The sequence below is a fragment of the Alosa alosa genome, chromosome 24, assembly GCF_017589495.1.
Source record: "Alosa alosa isolate M-15738 ecotype Scorff River chromosome 24, AALO_Geno_1.1, whole genome shotgun sequence".
Lineage (NCBI taxonomy): Eukaryota > Metazoa > Chordata > Actinopteri > Clupeiformes > Clupeidae > Alosa > Alosa alosa.
This window is the reverse complement of record NC_063212.1, coordinates 13,073,220-13,099,885: the sequence shown is the minus strand read 5'-3', so window position 1 is coordinate 13,099,885 and position 26,666 is coordinate 13,073,220. Positions and strand designations below refer to the sequence as shown.

Below are 26,666 nucleotides of genomic sequence, written 5' to 3'. Positions count from 1 at the left end.
GCTCACCATTCGTCTTAAAGAGTCAGAAGAACTAGAGAACAAACCAACTCCAACAAACGATTCCAACCAAGCTAAAAACCACACACCTTATTTGCACATTAAAGGTGTAGATTTTTGAATATTCTAACATAAGATTCCATTTCGCAACAATTCAAGGTTCTAAAATTCTATGTTGAATTCAATGAACCCAGATATTCTTTAGAACGTTCATTTCCCAACATTCCTATCACACCAGTGTGATAGGGAAGCTACACTAGGTGTGTAACTGATGCGTTCCGTTCATGACGTGTAAAATCCATTTAAAAGACTGGTCTCTATCTATAAGGCTCTGGATTGGTCTATTTTTTTCCAAACGTACGTGCCGCTATCACGTCTTGTGTAGCTACTTTCATTGATTCTAGTGGAAGCTTATTGTTGCAGCAGACGCAACGCGAATGGAACTCACCTGGTGTAGCTTCCCTGTGATGGTACACCTTTAAACCAGTAAATCTTGAGCAGTTATTTATTTACTGAAGGACATCTAAACACAGGTATGTAATTGTTTATTGAGTTATATATTGACATGTGTATTTTAAAATCATTCTCCTCAATAATATGAACATGTATATCATTATCACATTCCTTGCAGTGCATTTATTGAACTGTTCTGATGGAGAAAATAAAATAAAAACATATTGTTCTGTGGTTGTGAATTTGTGGGTGAAAACTATTGTGTTTTATGTGTTGGAAAAGAAATGATCTTTACAGTGATGCACAGTATGTATTACCAGTGGGACTACAGTTCAGGCTTCAAAGAAGATGGCTGTTGTTTAGTTTCAGAGTGTGATTGAGAGGGAACACTGAAAGCTACATATGGACACCACTTACTGTTCAGACACACCAGATTTTCAAGTGAGGCAGAATTTACAAGGTTAAAACCTGTCATACCACCAAATGTGCTGGGTTTCCAATAATCAGGAGAACATATTGGATTTCCCATCAGACCTTTCAAGGAAAATGGAGCGCCCATCTCTACCATACTCTGACCAAATATTGAACCTGATCGAGGCTTCTCCAGCAAAAGTCCAGGGTAAAATTCAAGGGCGTCTATGTCCCCATAGAGTTCTTCCAGCTCACGTGCAGTCTCTTCATTTTCTGGAAATAAAATGTCACAGAAAGTCAAGAGAAGTACAGAAGGTTATTTTGTCATGCCATGTACAGAGTAAAAACTAGTCATTGGCCTGGGATATAATTGCTATTAACAATGCATATACATCAAGGCTGTCAACGTATCCTGCATTCATTTGATACATCGGCCGTGCACATCCTTAAAAGTATGCAACATAAACATTGATAAACATAAACAAGAGGTGATAGTAAAGGGGCAGAACATATGCATGAGGGGCCGGCTTTATTTATGACTTATGTGGTCTGCGTCATACGGAAGTTGATCTGAACTGCGTTGGAAAAACAATAGACATGTTCAAAGAATGTAAAAAGCTGTCATTAAATAAAAACTTTTAGCTTTGTTACTTTTTTTTTTTTTTGCTCATACATCATTCCATGTATGTTATTTCATAGTTTCGACCTTTTGACCTGGGCACTGTATGTTAGTATACAGTAGTGTGGTGGAGCAGTGTTCGTGACACCGACTGACTGATAACTGTCTAGTTATCTACTACCAGTCACTTACTTCAATATTTATTTTTTATTCTTCCAATATATTGTGCTCAATTGTCATTGAGTGCTTTCTGTCTTTTATATGAGATCCTTAGTCCTAAATGACATGTAATCAACAGCGAAATGTCACCAGTTACACCTATGAGAAGGCCTTAGGATCCATAGTAAGTTGTGGAACTATTACATTCATAAGCTGGCTTTACTGTCTGACTTTACTTGAGTCACCCTGGATCAGGCCCAAGCAGACAGATCCCCCACTGGGCTGGGTTCAGCTCAAGGTTTCTTTCTGTTAAAAGAAGGAAGGTGTTTTTCCTTACCTCCATCAGTTTGTGCTTGTTCTAAAGTTTACAAATATTGTCAACTCACCACAAATCAATTCAGGGATTTTTTATTTCCCTGAGTTAAAAATCTTAAAAGTTAAAAACATTTAGTACTTACCAGTTAAATCATAGAATGATGTATATGGCTCCAGGTTGAAGCGTTTGCGGTACTGATTGAAAGGCTGCACTCGGAGTTCTCTCGATTCCCGAATAACACTTTCTGTCACACCAATTATGACAGGATGAATATTTTTACCACCACCTATCTGAAAGAAGAACAGTCACTTCATGAGGGTTTTTGTTATTAAGATCATCCTAAATAGTGTAAGTACACAATTTAAAAAACGAAAAAGTGTGATGTTTTGCACTTGTGCCTTGGGTAAAATCATGTGTGTTCTTTGACAAACGACAAGCCAACAGAATAATGTTGTACACTAGTTACTCTGGTGTACCTAACGTTTTCATTTAGGTGCACCTGCACACAATATTTCTCTCAGCACCTTCTGACACGTCAATAATACATTTTGAATGCAACCTTTTTGTCAGTTCCTACAGACCTGAAGTTCGCCTACAAAAATGCTACCATCTTTGCCCATATAATGAGATCCGGTATCTTGAGATTTTCCCTATGGGAAAATAACATGGGGGATTCTGAATTATTGCACCTGTTAAACTCTTGCGCGGACAAAGAAATCGGAAATGCAGACGTTTTGCTCTACACACTTTTGTTCTCTGCCTTTGAGTGGATACTGTGATCTTCGGTACGTTAAGATGGCACACTTTAATTTTTGCTACCCCAGAGCTAACTTGTAATGTAACAATGTAACTTGCCTAAGGTAGTTAGCTTCAATTCAACACCCGGATCTCCTTATATGGGTCAAGATGGCAGCGTTGGTTCCTTTTTAGATGAACTTCAGAGGTCTATACACAGGTTTCCCGTTTACCAACAAAACTAGATGCGCGCGCAGCCGTGGGGCAGAAGACGCTTGGTGGCCGTCCACAATGTTATAAACTTAACCTAAATAGTCGGCTGCTGTAAGCTACAATCGGAATTTTTTGTATACCCCTGTTGTCTCAATGACAATAACATCTCATTTCAGACTATATTTCAGAGTTTGCCGTTCATTTGCATTATTAATATAACATCGTATTTTGTCATTTTTGGCGAAGACATGCATTCCGTTAGGGATATTGAACATATTGAACATTCTCTAACCATCGTGATTTCGAATTGGTGCAGTTTTCAGCACAAAAACTCATTTTATTCTTTTCATGGACAGCACTGCTCTATGATGTTCTATGGTGCTTTCTGCCTCTTAGTTGCGCACGCATGTTTTAGTGACGTTGCATAGAAATCCATGTATAGGTAACTGAATTTGGATTGTTTACATTTTTAATTTTTGGTGAACAAAATTTCCTTACAGCAATATTTTCCCCTCTTAACTTCCTCCTCACTGTGCATGGAAGAAAGATAAAATGTAGATCATTTTCCAAGCGATTCTCTCAGTTTCAATTGATTAGATCTTAAAGGGACACCAGGCAAGCCTGATGCTTTTTCTCTACGAAACTCCCCCTCGCTCGGTCTGAAGCTCTTTTCCTTTTCTTTGCATCTTCCGTCAAGGGTTTTCGCTGCTTCTTCGCCGGCTCTGCCATTATACACACGTTTGCAACAATCGCTAGCGTTTCGTTAGTCTGCCTCTGTGCTGTGGATGCAGGATGTAAACTGATCCTGCTTCGGTCGGTGGGTACGATACACTGAACTTACAAGCGGGATATTCTTCCTACAGGCAGTAGGGGCGGGTGAGAGAGTCTTCATTCACCCTGTAATGAGTCATTTAACCATATACCGACTTACGAAGATGAGTAATTAACACGAAAACGTTGCCTGGTGTCCCTTTAATTATTGTTGTAACTGCAAATATGTTGTTAGTGTAAATATGGACAGCCAAGTTCATAGACACTTGAATTCAAGAAGTTGAATAAAAATAGTTACCTTGTATTTACAAGATTTTCTACAGGTGCCAATAATTATGGTGTATGTTTTTAATGAAAGTGTTCACCAGGGATAGAAATAAATGTGGAGGATTGTTGTCCATCATTATGCAGGTTGTCATTATGACCTACATCCCTTTTGCCATATTTGATTCTTAGATGCCCTCTAGTGGATATATTGCTTACATCAGTGTTTCTCAGTTCACTTTTTCAGAGGGAGGACCACTTAACCAATAAAAAAGAAACACACTGACCACCTAGCTAAAAAAAATATACTTTAACAGTATATTAGCCTACACAATAGGCCTACTTTAACAGTATATTAGCCTACACAATAGGCCTACTTTAACAGTATATTAGCCTACACAATAGGCCTACTCACTGAACCATCTTGCTTTTTCTCTTTGCACTTTGCTTATTGTGCCAGAGGATTCATATGATTTAAACTTGCACATCTTACATAGACAGTGTTGCAGAACTGTTTGGATTTACATACAAGTTGGTTCAATATTGCAAACAACTCATCTATATCATATTTTACCACGTCTGCTCGCGGACCACTTGGGATAGCTTGCGGACCACCAGTGGTCCCCGGACCACACTTTGAGAAACATCCATGCCAATGCAAAGGAGGCATGGAAGTATGTGGGCTGTGACAGTCACATTGGTTGAAACATTTGTTTGTTTTTTTTATGTAAAGGGAGCATGAAGGAGCCTTAAAGGGGAATTCTGGTTTCTCAAGGTTACCAAGTACTGTTGGTGTGAAAAAAATTAAAATAATCAGTTCTACCTTGCTCGTTTGGCCCATGGTGTGGCCTGGGGACTCCATAAGGCCGCCCTATGCCATTAAGTCTTGTGACAGGCATACAGATTCACATGTGGTAGGCATGCAGGGTTCCCAAAGACAAACAACTCAGGGTCATGTGTCCCCACTAGGTCAATGTGGAGGTGGTAAGCACCTACAAGTATCTGGGTCTCCACCTGGACAATAAACTGGACTGGTCAGCCAACACTGATGCACTCTACAAGAAAGGACAGAGCAGGCTGTACTTCCTGAGGAGACTGCGGTCCTTCAATACGTGCAGCAAGCTCCTCAGGATGTTCTACCAGTCTGTTGTGGCCAGCGCCCTCTTCTATGCAGTGGTATGCTGGGGAGGAAGCACAAAGAAGAAGGATGCTGGGCTTGACAGGCTGGTAAGGAAGGGTGGCTCTGTAGTGGGAGCTGAACTGGAGTGCGTCACTTCAATATCTGACAAAAGGACCCTAAACAAACTGATCAACATCTTGAACACTGAATGTCATCCACTCTACAGCACTATCAAAAAGCAAAAGAGCTTGATCAGCTGGAGACTTCGCTCACTGCCATGCACAACTGAAAGGCTGAGGAAGTCATTTGTTCCTAGGGCCATTGAACTGTTCAATGCCTCACTAAAGGGAAGAGGAGAGATAGACTTCTCTGCTTAGTCTGTCTGCCTCTCCACCCTCTCCATGTTTGAGTACTGACTGCCCACTACTGCTTTACTACTGTTTTACTACTGTTTTACTAATGTACACAGCCTAATGTTTTTTCACTACTGTTTTACTGCTACACTGTTTTTCATGCTATATTAGCACACATGATCAATGGCTGCGGTCAGGCTTCTGCTACAATACTGAATGAATAAATGGCTATAACCCTATTACCTCAACCTGTTCTTGCACTGAAATAGTTTTTTACTCTACCTTGTCTACATTATACTTTACTCTCCTATTTGTCCATATTATTTATGCTGGTCTCTAGACCTTACTCTTGCACTGTTGCACTGTTGGACTAATGTTGGACTACTTTTTGCACCTTCACCATGACACTCACTCTCTTGAGCACCTTGCCATGCACACATAACTAAAGGACTATGGTTGGACTACTTTTTGCACCTTCACCATGACACTCACTCCCTTTAGCACATTACCAGTCCCGGCCCTGTCACTACAAGCGTCTTATGCTTGATCACCCTCAAGCACATTGGACTTTCTTAATTTAATTTATATAGTGTATTTAGTATTTAGTTTTGTTAGTTTTCTTATCTTTCTTATCTTGTACTGTCTGTATTGTACAGTGGAGTTTAGATATATGTTTATACTTATACTTATGTTTACCATTTCTGCTGTAAGTGCATGTTGTGTGTGATGTCTGTATGCTACTGAGACCCTTGAATTTCCCCATGAGGATCAATAAAGTATCTATCTATCTATCTATCTATCTATCTATCTATCTATCTATCTATCTATCTATCTAGTTTCAAGGCCAAAATGTAGGTGACAAACACAACCGTTCAAAGTTTGGGGTAATTTATAGCTTTTCCCTCAAAATCAAGGATGTTTCTAACATTAAAATAAAAGACATACAGGTAAATTACGATTATAGCAGGAAATGGCTGATGTAAGTGCCTTCCACATTTATTGGCACCTCTGGTAAAGTTGAGTAAAAAGAGGTCTAAAAAATGAAAAATCCAACCTTTTCGGAAAGAAAAATTCTGAGGAAAAACAATGTTTCATTGTGACGAGATGGAGGGTGTGTCCAGCCCCTGGCCTGTCAAAAGCAACCCTGGTATTGTTTACATACCGAAGCACATGGCCACAGGGTGGGACAAAGCTATTCAGGCAGGGCTGGAGGTGCTATAGCTCACCCCACTGGTTTTCTATAGATTTCAGATCAGAAGACTAAGACAACAATGGCGGAAGCTTGATTTTGTGCTCAGTAAGCCATTTTTGTGTTGCTTTGTAAATTTGTCATGGTTCAATGAGCTGCTTGATGATCCAATGACCCACTTTTAGTGTCTTGGCAGAGACACAGACTTTGCTCAGGTGCCCAGGACCTTTGGAATAACAACAGCCCCACAACATCACAGATCCTCCACCATACTTATCAGTAGGCATGGGGTTCTTTTAAGTATAGTCATCTTTCTATGTATGACAAACCCAATCACCATGAGTGTTTGTTGCTAAAAAGCTCAATATTCAGTCCATCTGACCACAGAACGTGATTGTAGGCAGAGTCCCAATAGCATTTAGAAGCCTCAGCCTTTTACATTTGTAACTGAATAATAATGGCTTTCGAATAATCTATGAACATGGAGGTCACTTCTCAAGTTTTTTAGGAGACTTGGTGACCACAAGATGCTAGTTGTTTCTATAACTCTTCAACAGTAGTTCTTCTGGAATTTCTGACCTCTAATCATCCTTCCCACTGTGGGGGCAAGATAAACATGGGTTCTTGTCCAGACAAATTTGTCACAGTTCCAGTTGATTGGAATTTCTTAATTACTTTTTTTACTGTAAATAGAGCATTTTCAAAATAGAGCATTTTCAGGCGAGTGTTTTTTTTTTTTTTTAATACCCATTCCCATTATAAAGAATGACTCAGGAACATAATTTTAAATTAAATACAGTCTGGAAAAATAGCTGGAAACAAATAACTTTCTTCTGAAACTTGACAATCTATGCTGAGAAATGAAGGCACAGAGGGACAACCAAGACTGTGCACTACCACTTTCACAGAAGAGTGTAAACTGACTTTAACCTGAATAGAGAGAGGAGGGTGTTTGAGGAGGAGGGAGTTTGAGAAAGAGACGCCTCACTGGTCCTCAACTGGCAGTATTGTTAAATAGTACCTGCAAAACACCAGTTTGTCAATATCAACAAAGAGGTGACTTCAGGATGCTGGAATTGTAAAGAAAAAGCCACATTTCAGACTGACCAATAAAAAAAAGATGGGCAAAAGAACACAGACAGTCATTGGAGAAAGACTGGAACACAAAGTGTTACATCAAAGGTGTTCAGAGACGCAGACCAAACTCTTGAAGGAGTGTTGATCCATCTGTCAAGCATGATGGAGAGAATGTGATGTCTAGGTGTGGCAGTGTGGTGGGAAAGTTGGAATGCTTTGATGGTGTGGGAAATTTATACAGAACCAAAGGAATCTGGAGGAAAGGGCCATCACTCCAGTTTGAAACACCATGCCACACTGTGTGGGCAGTGTTTGGTTGAAGCCAGTTTCCTCGACAATGTGGTCAATGACCCAAAACACAGCTCCAAACTATGTCAGAACCATGCAGGAATGTAGCAGTCAGCTGGTAAGGTTTTACACCTCCGTTCTAATGTTACATCACAGTTTGTTTACAACTAGAGTGGTAGGCAGAATGGTAGGCAAGGGACTGCAGAGTGGTAGGCAAACATGCCTACAACAGTTGGGTTGCATAGGCTACACATAGTTACAAATAGCATCAAAATTTAAATTTTAATATCAAATGATTGTTAGTGGCTCAGTGGGATAATGCCTTGTACTGGTGTTTCTTAGGTTGAGTGTTCGAATCCCCGTTAGAGCTTGAGGATTTGTCATTTGGGGCAGCCGTGGCCCACTGGTTAGCACTCTGGACTTGTAACTGGAGGGTTGCCGGTTCGAGCCCCGACCAGTGGGCCGCGGCTGAAGTGCCCTTGAGCAAGGCACCTAACCCCTCACTGCTCCCCGCCCGCCCGTTGAAGCAGGCAGCTCACTGCGCCCGGGATTAGTGTGTGCTTCACCTCACTGTGTGTTCACTGTGTGCTGTTTGTGTTTCACTAATTCACCGATTGGGTTAAATGCAGAGACCAAATTTCCCTCACGGGATCAAAAAAGTATATATACTTATATTAATATTATTGGCCGAGATATGCTGACCACTTGTGTAGGCCCTAACAGTTGGTTTTACAATAACGTTTACCATTAGATCCTCATGGTTGTGGAGGATGATCGTTAGCAGCTGTGTTTTATTCTGTGGCCTAATAATCTAGCCTAGCCTATCTACGAAGACGTAGGCTAGACTAAATAGCTATCTACAGTCATCCAAAAATGAATTGCCAGAGATAGCTATTAAGGGAAATATTGCAGCATTTAAATATGGCAAGAATATTTTTACCGGAACAGTTTGTTCTAATTTGTCTCGTGGAATTCGTGCTTGTGGACATCTATCACATGTCATTCCTATCTTCTGTCCTATTTAAAGTTATCATGAGTGTACCAAGTAATAGTACAGATTTCGTCAGCTACACTTTTTTTTTATTGTATCTGCAAGCCATATAAGAAGTACACATTTTGCTTTTCATTACTGAGATGACCTAGACATAGACCAGAAAGACTTTTCAAATAGCTACCTGTCCAGCCCGCTGGAGAGCGAACGCCTCGACAAGCTTCTCCACCCCATAGTGGATGAGAATGGATGTATTGAAGATGAACTGGGAGTAAGGGATCTCATCACCATCAATGTGGAAGCTGTCTGGCATGAGAGGATGCCAGTGGTACAGGTGGTTGAATTCCACAGCTATGCGGTTCTGGTACTGGAACTGGGAACTAAATAGTAGTTCTGGGTCAAACTTCAGCTGAAGTAGATAGCCACTCAGATGTTGGACATAGTCTTCAATCACAATCCTGATTGTCTCACCTAAAAACAACACACAATTATTAGTAGTATCATCTTAAAGCAACACCAGAGAGTTTTTTGTACCTTAAAATAATGTTTCCAAAATCGTTTCAGTGGTTCATAAACTCGTAACAGGGTGAACGACACTTCAGGATTCGCTTTGCGATCCTCTATCAGCTATAACCGCACTATGCAAGTTTGCCAGATCGGGTAGCGGATCTGTAGTTCAATGGAATGAGACACTACAAATTTGACTTTTTCTGATGTCGCAATACATCATACTTTCATAAAATCATGCAACATACTCTACCTTGTCTGTGGACATTGTTATTTGCAAAGCTGGTGCTGGATAAACAAATAGCATGCATGCGACAGAGGAAAAGTGCTTTGGTGTTGCTTTAAATGCAGATGCAAGAGTGTTGCTGTAATATTTAAATTAAACTGAAACTCCAGACTGAAGACAAAAGGGATTTTATTTTCTTTGCAGCATGGATGATGCTGCCAATTGTGAGTGAACTTTTCTCCAAAGTCTAGATGCTTTCTTTAGTTGGGGAGAACAGTCCCTCATATCTGGGGATCTGTTAATGGCAAATGGGTTGTGGTGGTACAGCGGTTTACGTCATCATCCTCTACGTAGATAATCACTTAGTTTCACTTCCCAACTACGCCTTGGATAAAACATTCTGGACCTTTACCAAGGCCTTTTTTAATTGTTTGTAGTATACAAACTAATGGACACTTAAGTAATGTTTGAGTCATTTTTTTATTTTTGTCTTTTCAAATATATATTTTTTCCATGTTTTTTTTGTAAATTATATTTTATAATACTGACCACATGGGCATTTTACCCACAGCAGATGACAGCAAAGTGAGAACTCCCGCATACTGTTAACTCCATAAGCAATTATATTTATTTCAGCAATGTGTATTAGTAGGCTATTTTTTTTCAGGAAAATAATTGCCTGATGATGGTCGTTTGACCGAAACGTTGCTAAAACAAATATAATTGCTTACAAAGTGAACAGTGTGCTGGAGTTCTCTCTTTTATGCGTTGGTGACCTTTGGTCTTCTCCGACGCACCTGTCTGTAAGAGGTGTACAAAAGTATTTTGCTTTTTGGACTCATAGCAGCACAAAGCCTCACCCTTACAAAAACTAAATGTTTGTGGCAGATTTGCAGCAAACTTGTGGGTGATTTGAGGTTTGCCAATCTTGGCCGCTACAGGGGAACTTCCAAAGTTCTGGCAACAATGAGATGTTTGCCACTAGTGGCAAATGTGTTCACCAGTGATTTGACATCACACTTAGCCAATAATGGCAAACTTCCAGTGAACCTCTGGTGACATTGCTACAAATTTGCTGAAACATTGCCAAAATGGGGCAGCCTTGGCCTACTGGTTAGGGCTTCAGGTTTGTAACCGAAGGGTTGCCGGTTCGATTCCCCAACCCAGTAGGAAAAATGTGGCCGGGGGAAGTGGTTGAGCACTGCTCTCCCATGCCCACATCCACAGCTGAAGTGCCCTTGAGCCCTCACTGCTCCGGGTTAGTGTGTGCTTCACCTGACTGTGTGTTCACTGTGTGTGTTTCACTAATTCACAGATTGGGATAAATGCAGAGACCAAATTTCCCTCACAGGATCAAAAGAGTATATACTTAGTATACTTACTGTATACTTACTTACTTAAGTTAACCGCAACTGTTTGCCTGAAACCTAATTTGCATGTGAAAAATTTGCGGCAACTGTTGTTCTTGCGCAAGAAGCCTGAAATTTCTTTAAGGGCAATGATAAAGCTGACGGATAAAATCTAAAACGTCAAAAACATACTTATACAAACTAAATCTTAGGAGACACTATAATGTTTTAATTGAAAATACACTTAATAGTGACACCATTTGTGTTATAGGATTAAAGTCCATAGTTACCAATAACAATGAGTCGGGCAGTCTGGAAGAGTTGTTCATCATCCCAGGTGGGGTGTTCTTCAAGCAGGATGTCACAGATACGGTTGTGTTCACGCAGCCATAGCGTGGCATACAAGCTGAGGCCGGGCAGCAGCCCAAAAACCTCCTGCCCAATTGCCAGTCTGTTCTCAGGGGCCACAGTTGGAGGGTAGCTCATGTTAACCTTTGCCATTGCTTCAGTTGGCGGGTACATCTCACCATTCAGCAGCTTTTCAGAGCATGAAAATAAATAACAATAAGGCCATGCTTTAAACAATAAGAGTTAGATTACAAAAGATGCAAAATGATACTTTGACAGTGTTGTACTGTTATGCAATCTTAAATGAAATGTGATGTAAACAAATACAAAGGACTTGACCTTTAGAATTGTTTTTTGCCTTTTTGGTCTGACATATTCACCCCAATTCCACTTTTAAAAGAATCCTGTATACACACGCTTAAAAACCCATCCAAATCATCATCATCATCATCCAAACATTTGTTTTGCCAACAATTTATCAAATCCTGTCAACCATCACAGAAGGGCCATTTTCTTAGCTTGAATGTATACAGCCATGCTTATGGCTATGTGTGAAGGAATGTGTGTATCCATGCAAGAACATGTGAGGTAATGGAACCTTAAGCAATAGGAAGTGGATGACAAACTTTGAAATCCAAAAGGAAACATTTGATTGGTTTTGTTGTGTTGCAAATGATTGTTTTCAGAGCAGATATCCTCACACATGAGTTATGTGCTATTTAGGTGCTGTTTGCATTTAAGCATTAAGTGCATTTAAGTAATGTTAGATAGATAGATAGATAGATAGATACTTTATTGATCCCCAGGGAAAATTCAAGGTCTCAGCAGCAGCATTCATACAACACAAACACATTCTTTCTTTAACAGCAGAAAGAGTAATTAAAGTATATAATATAAAAACACAACTAAGCAGTAAGGACAGTAGAAGATAAAGAATATGCTAAATATACTAAAATACAAATTATACTAACACTTAATACAATATATAAAAATATACTAAAATACAAATGACAAAAATACAAATTATACTAACACTTAATCTAAATCAATTCTAAAAACAGTATCCACATAGTGGTGATTAATAAATCAGAGGCGCTTGCAATGACTGAGGCAGGGACTGAGCATGTGATTCTCTGTGCATAGTAAGGTATGGTAAGGTGCTCTAAGGTGCTCTGTGTGAATTAATGAATGAGTGTCATGGTGATAGTGGTCATGGTGATAGTGCAAATGAGTAAGTCAACAGTGCAACAATGCAGAAATAAAGTAAAGTAAAGTCTATATATTTAACTATTTAAGAAAATGTATAAGTGTGGCCACAGTTCGGCTGTGGCATGGAGGGGGGGGTTAAGCATATGTGCTAAAGTGCTAATATAGCACGCAAACAGTGAGGCATAAAGACAGTGGTACAAGTGGCTAGTGGACAGACAGTACCAAACATGGAGGGGGTGAAGAGGCAGACAGACTATGCAGAGAAGTCTATCTCTCCTCTTCCCTTAAGTGAGGCATTGAACAGTTCAATGGCCCTGGGGACAAATGACTTTCTCAGTCTGTCAGTTGTGCAAGGCAGTGAGCGAAGTCTCCAGCTGATCAGGCTCTTCTGCTTAACAATAGTGCTGTGGAGTGGGTGACACTCATTGTCCAAGATGTTGATCAGTTACGACAAAGATCCTTGATTATTCTGCTTCAGCCCTCTCTGGTTACAAGTACCTTAACATTCCATGGAGCTATGGTTGTTGCATGTACAGATTCTGTCTGATTATTTTCACATCATCTATCACAATTTGATTATCCTGTACCATATGATTTTGTCCTACATGTGTTGTAGGAGCAGGCTTCACTCAGTTTCTTATTTATTTTTGAGAGTGCTTGGCCAAACGTATAAGTAATACCAAAGAGGAAAAGGCCGCACATTGCATACAAACGTGTTTATGGACACAAACGTGTTTATTGCACAAACGCTTTTGGCTTAGCGCCTTCCTCAGTGTGCTCGAACACACTGAGAAAGGCTCTAAGCCGAAAAGCTTCTGTGCAATAAACACGTTTGTATGAAAAGTGCGGCCTTTTCTTCTTTGTCCTACATGTACCATGAGCTAATTGTTGAGGAAAATATCAGAAATATAGCTGCAATAGGAGTCAAGGAGTGTTGGGCAAGTGGTAGCATAGGCAGATTGCGGAATGGTTCAGAAATTTCAAATAGAAACATCTGCAACTGTACAACATTTTTGCAAAGCACACCACATGTCTGTATTTTGAGCCATTCTAATCTAGACATATAGTGCAGAATATCAACTGCAGAATACTGAGTGTATCCATAGAATGTGCTGTTGAACACTGTATACATATTCTCAAATTTGGCCTGTTTCTTATCTTCTTATTGTCAATATGTACAATAGTGTAAAAAAACAACTTTGGCACACCTATCTACATAACTCATGTGTCTATCTATGATTATAATAAAAAGACAGAGAAATAAATATTTGGTTAACAATGTTAATAAATATTTGGTTAACAACCAATCTAATGGCAAACAAGGCTTTTACACAGTACTGTCTCTTTATAATGTTCATATTCTCGATGAAGTCCATTAAAATCCCATTAAATTAAAACTAAATATTGTTAACATTTGGTAGATGGAAGATGACATTAAAGGGCCAAGATGAGGGGGTGGCTCTCAACAAAAAAGATATCCTATAAACAGACAGGTAATAACAGTCTTTGCTCCAGAAGTGTCCCTACCTTAAACTAGGTCACAACTCTCATGTACAAAGCGTGGGAAAAAATGTAGACAGGACACTGTGTTTTCATTTAGCAGGACTACTCACTTGGTATTTCAGCTTTCCATCTTTGTGAAGCCTAAGATTCAGCTGCCGGGGAAGATTATCCCCATATATGTGTCCTGCATCCACCTAGAGTAGAAGTCACATGTAATATAATTTTACACAAATCATAAGCTTCTGTAATAGTATGGTTTTTAAGTAGGTTTTGATAAAGCACACTCAGTGTTCTACTCAGAAACAGAGACCTGGCCCTGGGTATGACCTGGGGTCTACACAACACCTGGTGTCTGGTGTAGTTTCACCTACACACACACACACACACACACACACACATAGGCATTGCATTGCTCCCCACTGCATTAGCCACGGCCAACAGGTAATTAGCTATTTTGAATTTTGTGCATGTTGACACATGTTCAATTGTGATATACTACCCCTAGAAGGTTCATCATATTTATGTGTATAATTTGTTATAGAGGATGTAAGGATGTTGCTGTCATTGAATCAAGGAGGAAATTGTGATAACCTGCAATATGTTCAAATGGCAATAAAATTAATTGACACGTCTTGTCACATAAACATAAACAGGAAATGTGTCACAAATTCTCTATACTCTAAAAAATATTATGATGATTTAAGTTCAGATGATGGCCTACTGTAGTTCACCTATATCCACTGGTTTAAGCTCAAGCCAACCAACATTCAACACATTAATTTCTTTCATTGTCTTCATAAACTCAACTCATAAACTAAAATTCTGGAATCCAGTATGGTGGTATGGTATAATGTGTACTTACCCCATGACCTAAGGCTTTAGTGAATGCTAATCCCATTCTGTTGTGGGTTTTGAAGAATTGATGAGTGAAATGTTGGGCAAAGAAGGCGAACATGAGATTGCTCCCCTGAGGGTCAGGTTTAAAATGGTCCCGAAGCATAAACTTCTGCACCAACAACTTTGGGTCTGGAAGTTCTGTTTTACCTACAGAAAGGTGAAAACAATTAGGAAACCTTCTTTATTTATTTATTTATTTATTTATTTATTTGCTGTGCTGCTCACCTGAAAGACTGTACATGACAGAAGAAAACATTTTTTCAAATTGTACAATACAATAGTCTCAAAGAGCTGTCCAAGGCCTGAATCCTCTTGGAGAAAGCACAATGCAGCTGTGACCAGGAAAAACTCCTTTTAACATGAAAAAACCCTTGATCAGAACCCAGCTAAGAGGGGGGACCCATCTGCTTAGCGTCAGCCCAGTAGAGGCACAGATAGAGAGGAAGGGAAACGGAAATCAGGCAAAAGAACAGATGCAAACAGATCACTCATACATACATCACATTAGGCTACGTTCAGACTGCAGGCAAAAGTGGCCCAAATCTTTTTTGAGGATCAAGTGACCAGGTCATACTTCTTCAGAAGTAGTGTGAACACTCAAATCTTGCCCAGATCTGATTTTTTCAAATCCATATGTGGTCCTGAATCAGACCCAGGTCTGATTTTTTTTTTTGTGGCTGCAGAGTGAACAAGAAAAGCGGATTTGATGCGACTTTTACGTCAATCTACACCAGTGGTCCCCAAACCTCATTTTGGGTGGCCCCCTAAAACATGTCCGCGGTATATACTGTAGCATCTGGCCCGCATGGGAGTACGACATCGTCAAACTATAACTTCCGTAATTTCCCCCATTCATTCTCTATGGCGAGTCTTAACAGTACACATGTAATACTCTTTTTGTCCACTGGTGGTTGTTTTGGCGCTGTTTTGCGTTTGCCATCGAAAACGGAATGAAACGTAGGCCTACCTGCAAACAATGCAAGAGGCTGACTGCATTAGTGCTCAAAGTATTCTAGAAGTGTATCAATTAATTTTTAATAACTAACTAAGTCAAGTCATATTTCTGGGACTTTCTGGGATAATTCCATCAGGTGAGTGAAAGTGGTCATTTCAGATGTTTTTGCCTGCACTTCATAAAACTCTCATAGTTCGGGAACTTCAAATTATTTGTAGGATATTGTTTGTTCACAACTTGAGCTGTGTATGCAAATACACAGAGTTCAGAGTTCACACATTTTGGATAAAATACACTTTTGGGACTGTTAAAGTCTTTTTATTAGTATTATTTCATTTGAGCTACATTTTACACTGATATGGCATGATGGCAATATAAACACAGCTAATAATGGTATTAAATTGCAGTAGCCTATGATTAAATGTAATGGAATATTCAACTAAGGTAGACTGCTGTTGTTCACAGCACTAAGCTATTTATGTTTACTTATATACTCCGAATCTCTGGCCCTCTCTTAGAGCCAGGCATAGTGAGCTGGCCCTCGGAAGAAAAAGTTTGGGGACCACTGATCTACACCGACATTTCTCACAATTATGCGCCAGCGGGAGTTAGCTGACGTCATTGTTATTGTTCTTTTGGGCATGCGGTTCAGTTCGGAACCACAAACAGTTCACACTGGAATCTGATATAGGCCACATTTTAAAAGGTAATTTGAACAGCCAAATCGACAAATCGGATCTGGGCAAAAATTCCGAATTATATCTTGATCTCTAATGTTAATATTGGTCTGTCCAAAAAATGCTCAGATGCTATTTTATAAGCCCATTAGACTGTGGAATAAAATGCTGTATTTTAGCAGATATCTAGCACCCTTCATTTTTATCTGGCACCCATAATAATTTAGCAAGCTTTGAGCTGATTGGCTTCCTCGCAGCCAATGACCACTCACAACAAACTCCACAACAAACAGTGTTTGTTCAGATTGGTCCATTTTCGAGTGGTCATTTCAAAGCCCAAGATTTGCATATTAAGGAAGAAACAATAGTCTTTCAAGTTCACAAGAGCTTTATGGCCATGCACCCAACTATCCTTATTCAACAAAGCCTTATTAAAAACAGCTTTACATTCTATGTCTGCTTTAAAAACAAAAGACCACAAGGCATAAATAAAAACTATGTGACAATATGTGACTAAAATATCAGTTTTGCACATATTTGATGACATTGTGCCTTACCTTTAGTACCCATAGGAGTTGGGCAGTCTTCTGGCACAGGTGGCAGGATACGAGTGTAATAGGTGGTGTTGTAGTATGATTCCCAGTTCAAGTATCCATACTTAGAGTTGTATGTTGGAGGACTTGGGATAAGATCGGACCTTGCTGGGTGGTAAGGGTTAATAGGAAAAAATGTCAAAATGTAAAATCCATTCATAATCTTTGTTGCCTTGATGCATACAAATCTGCTCAAATCTAAGCATGAACCAAGGTAACTTAAGTACTGCGACACAGAGTTATCTAGTACCTTCTAGAGCTTGTTTGAACACTTAATGTTTTGTTTTTCTTACAATTGGTCAGTGGAATTCCACTTGATTTAAGAGAATGAGATATAAAATATAATAGTTTAGAGCAACCTTCTGTCTCCTTCGAGAATTGGATTGCTAATTGTGATATGTTTGCTAATTCAGCATGTAATGTAAGATATCAAGGCCTACACTGTGGAATACCTATTACAAAAGAAAGTTTAGGAAGTCAGGGTATCAAGGAGAAATTTTTATGAAAACTGCTAAATCACAGGAACCTCAGAAAAAAAGTCCATTGTATATTAAAAGTTATTTTGGCAGGATGCCATCTTCTATCTCTGACTCCTCTCAGCCTCTCCTCTAACTCAACTGACATTCCTAAAGCACCTCCTAGCTACTGAGCCGGGTTTCTATACACAATGACATGGAAGAAAGTCATAAAACATTGTTGTTGTTTTTTTAAAGTTCAGGACTGCACCAAAGGGCTTTAACTGAATCAACATCTCCAGGATATAAGGTCAAAACCAACACACGCATAAGTAAGCACACTAGAGAAAGTGCCCCAAGAATAAGTAGAAACAAGAAGGAACTGAAACAGGCATTGTGGTAACAAACAGATTTCTTTTCCTCCTGTTTATGAGATAGAAAAGAAAAAAGTCATAAACTGACTAAGAGATCATGATAGAGGCAGGGTGGTCATATTCATCTCAACCAGACTGTGCATATTTACTTTCTGTAAATATTTAGTCTATTAAGCATTCCAATGGCACCGTATGGTACGCCTTGTCTCTCACTCACTCATTGTAGTCTACAGCATAGATCATGATGAGACCATGCTGTAGACTGCATTATACCATTTCTTTATTACTATTATCTTTTTTTTTTTTTACAAAAAAGCATGACAGCAAGAAAGTGTCAAACTATCAAACCACTTATAGTGTCCACTTATAACAGCTTATTCCTCACTTTTACTGGTGGTGAAGCAACACCATCTCTGTGGCCTGTGATCCCCCATCCCATCCATTACATAACTTTCTTTTGTAGCATACTGACCTGTCAAGACAATCCGCATAAGCCAGTCCCGCAATCTAGTGCTGTTAATGATATTCCAAAGCCAGTGGAAGTGGGTGAGGATGTAGTGAATAGCGTTAGGACTTGGTTTTAGGTGCTGCCGAACTCTGGTCCAAAATTCCGCTGAAAAAACAAACAACAAAAAAAACAACAACAAAAACAAAACAAAATATTTGTGATGTCCGAAAGATACTGTTTTTAGTGTGATCAATGGTTTTGTTATCAGAGTGACAGTTAAACATTCTAAAAACGCTATAAAAAGCTGACAGCCAATCAGATTCCATTAAATTTTAGCCATCACATTCATCATATGTGCCAATTAAGTGCCCTTGAGCAAGGCACCTAACCCCTCACTGCTTCCCGAGCACCGCTGTTGTTGCAGGCAGCTCACTGCGCCGGGATTAGTGTGTGCTTCACCTCACTGTGTGTTCACTGTGTGCAGTGTGCAGTTCACGGATTGGGATAAATGCAGAGACCAAATTTCCCTCACGGGATCAAAAGAGTATATATACTTATACTTACTTACTTATCAACATGAGGAAAGACTTTCCTTATCATTGGTCAGTGTGGATTGCTTTCATCATTATAGTTATGTTTATAGTTATCGTTCCTGGTGTGAACGGCCCCTAACACCTTCAGAAGCATACTGACTATACATAGACAACCTTTCCAACTCTAAACACAGCACACAAATGCCCAGTACACTGTAAAACATTCAGAAGCTCACACATTTGTTCTGCGTAAAAATGTTTCTGTGTGTTATTTCATGATTTAGCGCAGACACGTTAACAAAAACTGCTTACATAGCTTGGCCACTCAAATGCTGAAGCTTTGACTTATGTATTCAGTGATGGCATTCACTTTGAAAAAAAGAATATCATTACTTGAGTGCACTGTCATAGGTGGACCCAGCAGTGATGGAAACTGTTGTGTGTCGAAACACAAATGATTGGGATTATCAAAATAGCTGTTAGTGAAAAAGTACTGCATATAAATATATAGAGAAAATGATTTTCCCTACATTTCTGAAATTAAGCTTTTAGGGGAGCTCATGTATTTCTTCTTCTGGTGAGCTGAGTACCTCACCCAGAAATTAAATCATGCTGATGGAAAATATCAGGTACATTATTGCCCCAACCAACTGCTACACACAGGGAAAATATATCATGCATCCCATTTCATCTTCCATCACACAACGGCTCTCTGAGAAAAGAGAAAGTGAGGTAGGTATAAAGCACACAGCATTAAAGTCTCTCTCAAAACATCACCTCTCCTGAGCAACACATGACAGAGATCCGGCTTTACTCGGTATGTACTCCTGACACTGAACTCCTCTGCCTATCCTTGAGGCCCTGGTACTTACCGAGGGAGTTCGGGAATATTATCCTATGTGCGACCTACATCCCTCCCAGCGCGAACGCAGCGAGGGCTACGCGTCTTACAGCTGACTGTATCCACGATCAGCTGCAACGTACACCAGGTGCGCCGGTCTTTATTCTGGGTGATTTTAATCACTGTAAATTGGAACCACTATTACCGGGCTATGAACAATATGTGAAATGTGCTACACGCGATAAGAGCATACTAGATAAATGCTATGGTAATGTGAAAAATGCCTACACTGCCACTCTGAAGCCTCCCATTACTGTCTTCTTACAAAACTGTTTTAAAAAGCTCCAAGCCAAAGACAAAACGAGTGTCTGTGTGGTCTAACGACAGTATTGAGACTCTAAAAGGCTGTTTTCTCAGTACAGACTGGAGCATATTTCACAGCCAGGACCTTGAGTCTGCAACAGAGGCAATAACAGATTATATTAATTTCTGTACCGAAAATGTTGTCACCAAAAAGGATGTTGTCATATACCCGAATAACAAACCTTACATTACTTGGCAAATTAAAGACTGTATCAACAGAAAGAAAATTGCTTTTAAAACTCATGATAAGGCTGCACTTAGACTAGCACAGAAAGAACTTAACCAGCAACTGCATGTGGCTAGGAGTAAACAGAAAGAACTTTTAGAACTCAATTTTAATACTTCAGACACTAAGAGAGTCTGGGATTCTATGAAGGCTATTGCAAACATGAACCCTTCTAAAAATCACTTTATATCACTTGATGACTCCAAAGTGGCCAATGATTTAAATCATTTTTATTTAAGATTTGAGACACAGGACTTCTCTGAGAAGTGTAACAAGGAGCTGGGCTCCCTACCTCCCATTGATAGTGTGACACATAGATTGTGGATTGATCCACAACACATCGAACGCCTATTTCGGCGCATTCCGTTAAAAAAGGCTGCAGGGCCAGATGGGATCTCACCATTTTTGTTAAAAACATTTGCACAGGAGCTAACTGCAGCTTGGTGTCCTGTTTTCCAACAGTCAATAGACACACACAGTCCCTGCCCTGTGGAAACGCTCCATAATTATCCCAGTGCCCAAGAAGGCAAATCCCACTGAAAACAATGACTTTAGGCCCATAGCATTAACATCAGTTGTGATGAAATGCTTTGAGAAGTACATAGTTAGCATACATAAAATAGACGTATATGGTAAATTAGATCCACTTCAATTCGCTTACAAACGCAGGCGATGTACTGACGATGCTACTTCCTCCATCATGCATCTTGTTTTAAAACACCTTGAAGACAAGTCATCCTATGCCCGATTACTTTTTATTGATTTCAGTTCCGCTTTCAATACTCTCCAGCCCTAACTATTAATCCAGAAATTGAAAGTGTTGGACGTTAATCCATCACTTATCCGGTGGTTTCATTCTTTCCTGACTAGCAGGACACAGCAGGTCAGGGTAAACTCCAGTCTATCCCAAATTAAAGTTATTAGTACTGGGGCACCACAAGGATGTGTGAGTTCACCAGTCCTTTTTACTCTGTACACTAATGAGTGTTCATCTAAGCACCCTGGGAACTATATCTTTAAATACTCAGACGACTCAACAATTCTATGTTTACTTCAACAGAATGATGACCTGGACATCTATCATTCAGAAGTAAGGCAGTTTGTTGATTGGTGTGATTCCAACCACCTTATTCTAAATGTTAAAAAGACTGACGAAATCATTTTTGACCCAAAGTCAGTCGGCAATCACAACCCAGTAACTATACACCAGCAACCAATCAAACAGGTACAATCATACAAATATCTTGGTGTTTATATAGATAGCTCCCTAACATGGAACACTCACGTTGACTTGTTATGTTCCTGCATCAAAGAGTCCACTTCCTGCGGCGGTTGCGTTTGTATGGAGTTGACCAAAAAATTATGATATTGTTCTATCAGGCAGTTTTGGAAAGTATTATTAGATATGGCATAACCACTTGGTTTGGGAACCTTTCTGTTGCATTAAAATCAAAGCTAAACTATCTAGTCCACACAGCCATGAAAGTCATTGGTCTGAAACAGTATAACAACCCTCAGTTTATTTTCGATCAATGTGTGTTAAAGCAAGCAGACAGAATTCTTTCTGATCCCTCTCATGTCCTGCATGCATGAGTTGCTGCCATCAGGCAGGCGTTTCAGAGTCCCCCACTGTAGACTGAATAGAATCAGAAACTCCTTTATCCCCATATCAATAACACTCCTTAACAAACACCGCAAATAAGTGCCATCAGGTTCAGCAAGAGTTTTTTTTTTATTATATATTTTTTAATCTATTTATTCAATCACTTATTTAATTATACTGTCTGTTATTAGCCTTTTATGTCTATGTCTGTGTGTCTGTATTGGGTCAGAATTTCTGAGAAGTCCAAGACAAATTTCCCTAAGGGGATAATAAAGTATATATCTATCTATATCTTACTCCTCCCTGTGAATGAACCCTGCAATATCTTGGCCAGTGATCTCACTTGAACACCAGTAGCATGTCTTCAGGGCAAGCAAGGCAAGCAGTGTTTGCTTAGAAGATTTGCTTGGTACAACATCGCATGGTACAACAAGTGATCTCTTAACATTATGTTTCATAAACATAATTTACTGTCTGTTTGCATTCATCTCTTAAAGCAACACCAAAGAACGCTATTTGTTTATCCAGCACCGGCTTTGCAAATAATAATGTCCACAGACAAGGTAGAATATGTTGCGTGATTTATGAAAGTACGATTTATTGTAACATCAAACGCAAGTCAAATTTGTAGTTTCTTATGTCTCATTCTATTGAACTACAGATCCGCTACCCGATCTGGCAAACTTACATAGTGCGGTTATAGCCGATAGAGGGCTGCAAGGCAAATGCAGAAGTGCCGTTCACCCTGTTACAAGTTGATGAACCACTGAAACGATTTTGGAAACATTATTGTAAGGTACAAAAACTCTTTGGTGTTGCTTTAACTGAATTGCATTATTTTGTAATTGGTGGCATTTCAATTTTATTTTACACATACAGTACATAATTTTGTTTTACTCACGAATGGTGCAGTTCTCTCCATAGTAACCAGTGCGGGTGCAGTCACATTCATAACTGTCCATCCCATATCTTAGGCAGATTCCCATATGCTGACATGGATAGTAGCAACAAGGATTAACTGGAAAAAAACATATGTATAATGCTAATCAAACACTGAAATATGCATTGTTAAATGAGGTCCTGAAATATAGATTAGATTTCTGTCTCTCTCTCTCTCTTTCTCTCTCTCTCTCTCTCTCTCACACACACACACACACACACACACACACACACAACAGAACTGGCGTCATAAATTGAAACACTAAACACTGACATGATCTTGTTGTGGTGCCTTTGTGTGATTGCAGTGCCTGTGCAGTGAGCTTGTCTGATTGATTGATTGCTTGATTGACATCCCCCAGCTCCAATGGGCTATTCTCTCCCCCACTCCCAACCAGCCTGCAAGTCAACATTATGTTCTGTGTGGAATGTGCAAGCAGATTTTAAAAGTGATAAAAACAGCCCAGGTTTGATAAGGGTAGGTAGCATTTCTGTCTCTTCTATTCACTCCTGTGAATACAGATTTAGTTAGGTGACATGTTGTGTTGTGGACACTTATATTTTTCGACTTTGGTAGGTAACTTTAAAGTTAAAATATTAGTAAACCTTTAAAAAGCTGCAATTTTCTTGTTACTGGTGTTACTTGGGAGTTGGGAAGGAGGACGTCTTTTTTTCCCATGCTGCTAAAAGGTTTCCCATTGGGTGGAATGTTTGGCACTGTTTTGACAGCACTTCAATTTCCAGTTTGCACATAGTTCGTAGAGTTCAGAGTTTGGCCATAGTTGAATAGTCTAAAAATAATGTCCTCCTATATCTTTTTTTCCTTCATTGACTTTTTTTTTTTAATATGCCAAGACATCAAGCAAGGATGTAAAAGAGTTCCCATAAGGACTCATAAGACATCCTTTAAAAGACATCCTTTTGCTAAGAAAACACTACTACACTTACAGTAGGCTACCTAATTATGTAATGGTGGATTTTATTGACCAAGGGTTTATTGACCTTGGGTGTTTGCTCCTGCTTCTTTACTCAAACAGAAGTAAAGGCGTAATATTTCCCTCTTCTGATAAAGGGAACATGATAACTAATTGACTGACTTCTAGAAATCAGAATGTGGCGTGATGGTTAAGTGTTGGCCCTCACAAAGCATTTGTGTCAAAATGGCAGATTCAACATAATCCAGATAGATAAAAGATATATAGATAGATAGATACTTTATTGATCCCCAAGGGGAAATTCAAGATCAATCCATAATCCCGATTTTGAAATCATTGGTCCAGCCTAACCAATTACTGTACATTGATCAGGGATTCTTAACTTTGCTTGCTACTTTGCCTAACCTTTACAAACTGATAATAAACCGCATAGTCTGTCAGGAAACAATGTCTTTACCTTTGCTACACATTGTTCCAATGGCAATTTGTTCTGTGTTTGCAGGCGTTGCTGCCGTTTACCACAGCCACTTTCGCTATCATAACTAAAGTCATTCCCTCTCGATGCTGAATGGCCTGCCATCCTGGTGGCTGAGGGAAACATAAATGTATTGAGAGGAGCCACACTATCTCAGACAGTGAGATGAAAATGAACAGAGATACCAGACAGGCATGCAGGCTACCATACTGTCATTTACAATTTACAAACAAATAATTTGTAAGATATAATTTGACTCATCTTTTTCAACCAACCCCGGGATTGGTTTGAACGCACTCAATAAACTGTTTAGCAAAAAGACCATTTAACAAGACACACTTAAATTTGGTCAGATTTAACTAATCTGTTTTTAGGCACGGTAGCATAGTAGCTGGCTAAGGAGCTGGGCTTATGCAGTAGCCAGAAAAGCATTTAACCCCATGTTCCTCTGACTGGGCCTGTAATTATTGACATATGTAAGTTGCTTTTGATTAAACGTTTCAGCCAAATGAATAAATAGGCACAATTTTACTGTGTTTACATGTTTGTTGCATGCTGTATAACAACAGTAGCAAACTGTTCATTTCAAAAAGACATTCTATAGTTACTTGATACTACAGTACAGTAGTTACTCCTGTCAATTTTTTCAAGTTACAGTTAGAATACATGTTTGTAAGTACTCTTTTGTATGGTGCAAGACAGATTTGTTGACAGTTTTCTCACTGGAATTACACATTCCATACTGCCATATTTCTCTGGAATAGGTTATAGACAAGATGACTATTTATTACGTGTAGCCTATATCAATATCAACAAGATAAAGGCCTACCACATTTATGTAGGTTAGACAACAACACTTTCTCAAAACACTTGTTAAAGTGGTCTGTCAATCTGAGTCCATCAATGTAACCCAAGCCCTTAGATGGCCTGTCCACTGCAGCACAAACACATGGATGGTATGCATTACGTCCTAACATGACTTCCTGCTTCACTCTCAGTTTAGCTGTGATAACACTAGAGGGCAAAATTTGAATGAAATGTGGTTGTGATGTAACGGAATGGAAATGCTGATAACTCAACCACCACTTTAGCGGCACTTTAACTGCAGTGCTGCTAAATAATTTCATTGTAGCCTATATCATGACCATTATTATTATCATCATTGTCATTATCATTACTATTATTATTATTATTATGACAACTAGGCTATTGTTGTTAGGCTATATTTTTTTTATCATAGTAGGCTTAGTAGTAGCATAGTAGACCTATCATTTTTCCCAACACAAACAGCCTACACAAACAGCCTATGAATGACCCTTTCGTAGTCCCCTGCACAAGATCAGACTTGTTCGTCACACACAGGTTACAAAAGAAGATTGTTCTCCAGAATGTGACAGTGGTTGTTGCTCTCGCTTTGTTTTACTGTTCTGGTTTTAAGATAGACTTGCCGGAATGCCAGTCAACCGGTTGTGTGTTTGCATGTGCACATAACATTATATTACATTGGTCTGTTAAAGGACTTACCGCTTCCTTTTAAGACGGTCTTCACTTTTTCAGCTGGAATTGTCTGTCCGTGTAACAGCAAGAGTAATGTGCAGGTCTGCACGATGCACGATACTGATGGAGAGGAATAAGATTAAACGACCATTATGTAGGCTATAAATTAATACAGTTAACTGCACCCGTTTTTCTGATTAAGCAGGCATATTAAAGATGAATAGTTATTAGTTACCCTTCATTGTTAGCCTCAAATCCAGTGTAGGCTAGACGCAGTATTTTTTTTTGTCTTCGTTGCTGACCCAGAAGACTACAATTGAAATAAAAAAATAACAATCATCCTCGATTTCAGTGCATTGAAATAACGGAGACGATTGTGTCAAATAGGTAAAAGAAAGCACTTTGACTGGGCCAAAAACGGCTGAAGTCAGTATCTAACTGTCTTTCCGACGGTGAGTTGCAGCCCTCGAAAATATCCAGGAAAGTTCATTACGGGCGAGTGAGAGGGAAGAGGGTGGTGCAATTTGTGTTGTGAGATAGTCGTGTTGTATTTTTTTTACAATGTAGCAACCTAGGGCTAGGGAAGCACGCAATGGTTGTATACTAGTATAAATACAAGGTGGAGTTAGAATTACATGATCAGTCCTGTTAACCCATACAAGTCCACAAACTAAATAGATATAGGCTACATTTCTGACCATGTTTTCTAGACTATGACTTTGACTGTACGTAAATGTGAAAATATTTGTAAATCAAA

At 39.3% G+C, this 26,666-nt stretch overlaps 1 protein-coding gene across 1 annotated transcript; it reads right to left on the bottom strand.

The window, feature by feature from the left end:
* Positions 1 to 525: 525 nt before the first annotated feature.
* Positions 526 to 26,436, bottom strand: ptgs1 (prostaglandin-endoperoxide synthase 1). Its single transcript, XM_048235895.1, has 11 exons — positions 26,145 to 26,436; positions 25,937 to 26,029; positions 22,965 to 23,081; positions 18,522 to 18,662; positions 17,185 to 17,328; positions 14,961 to 15,142; positions 14,209 to 14,292; positions 11,329 to 11,575; positions 9,141 to 9,427; positions 2,098 to 2,245; positions 526 to 1,134 (listed from the first exon to the last, which is right to left on the bottom strand). Exons 1-11 carry the CDS (start codon positions 26,149 to 26,151, stop codon positions 776 to 778), a joined length of 1,809 nt encoding a protein of 602 aa, XP_048091852.1. The 5' UTR covers positions 26,152 to 26,436; the 3' UTR covers positions 526 to 775.
* Positions 26,437 to 26,666: the final 230 nt, after the last annotated feature.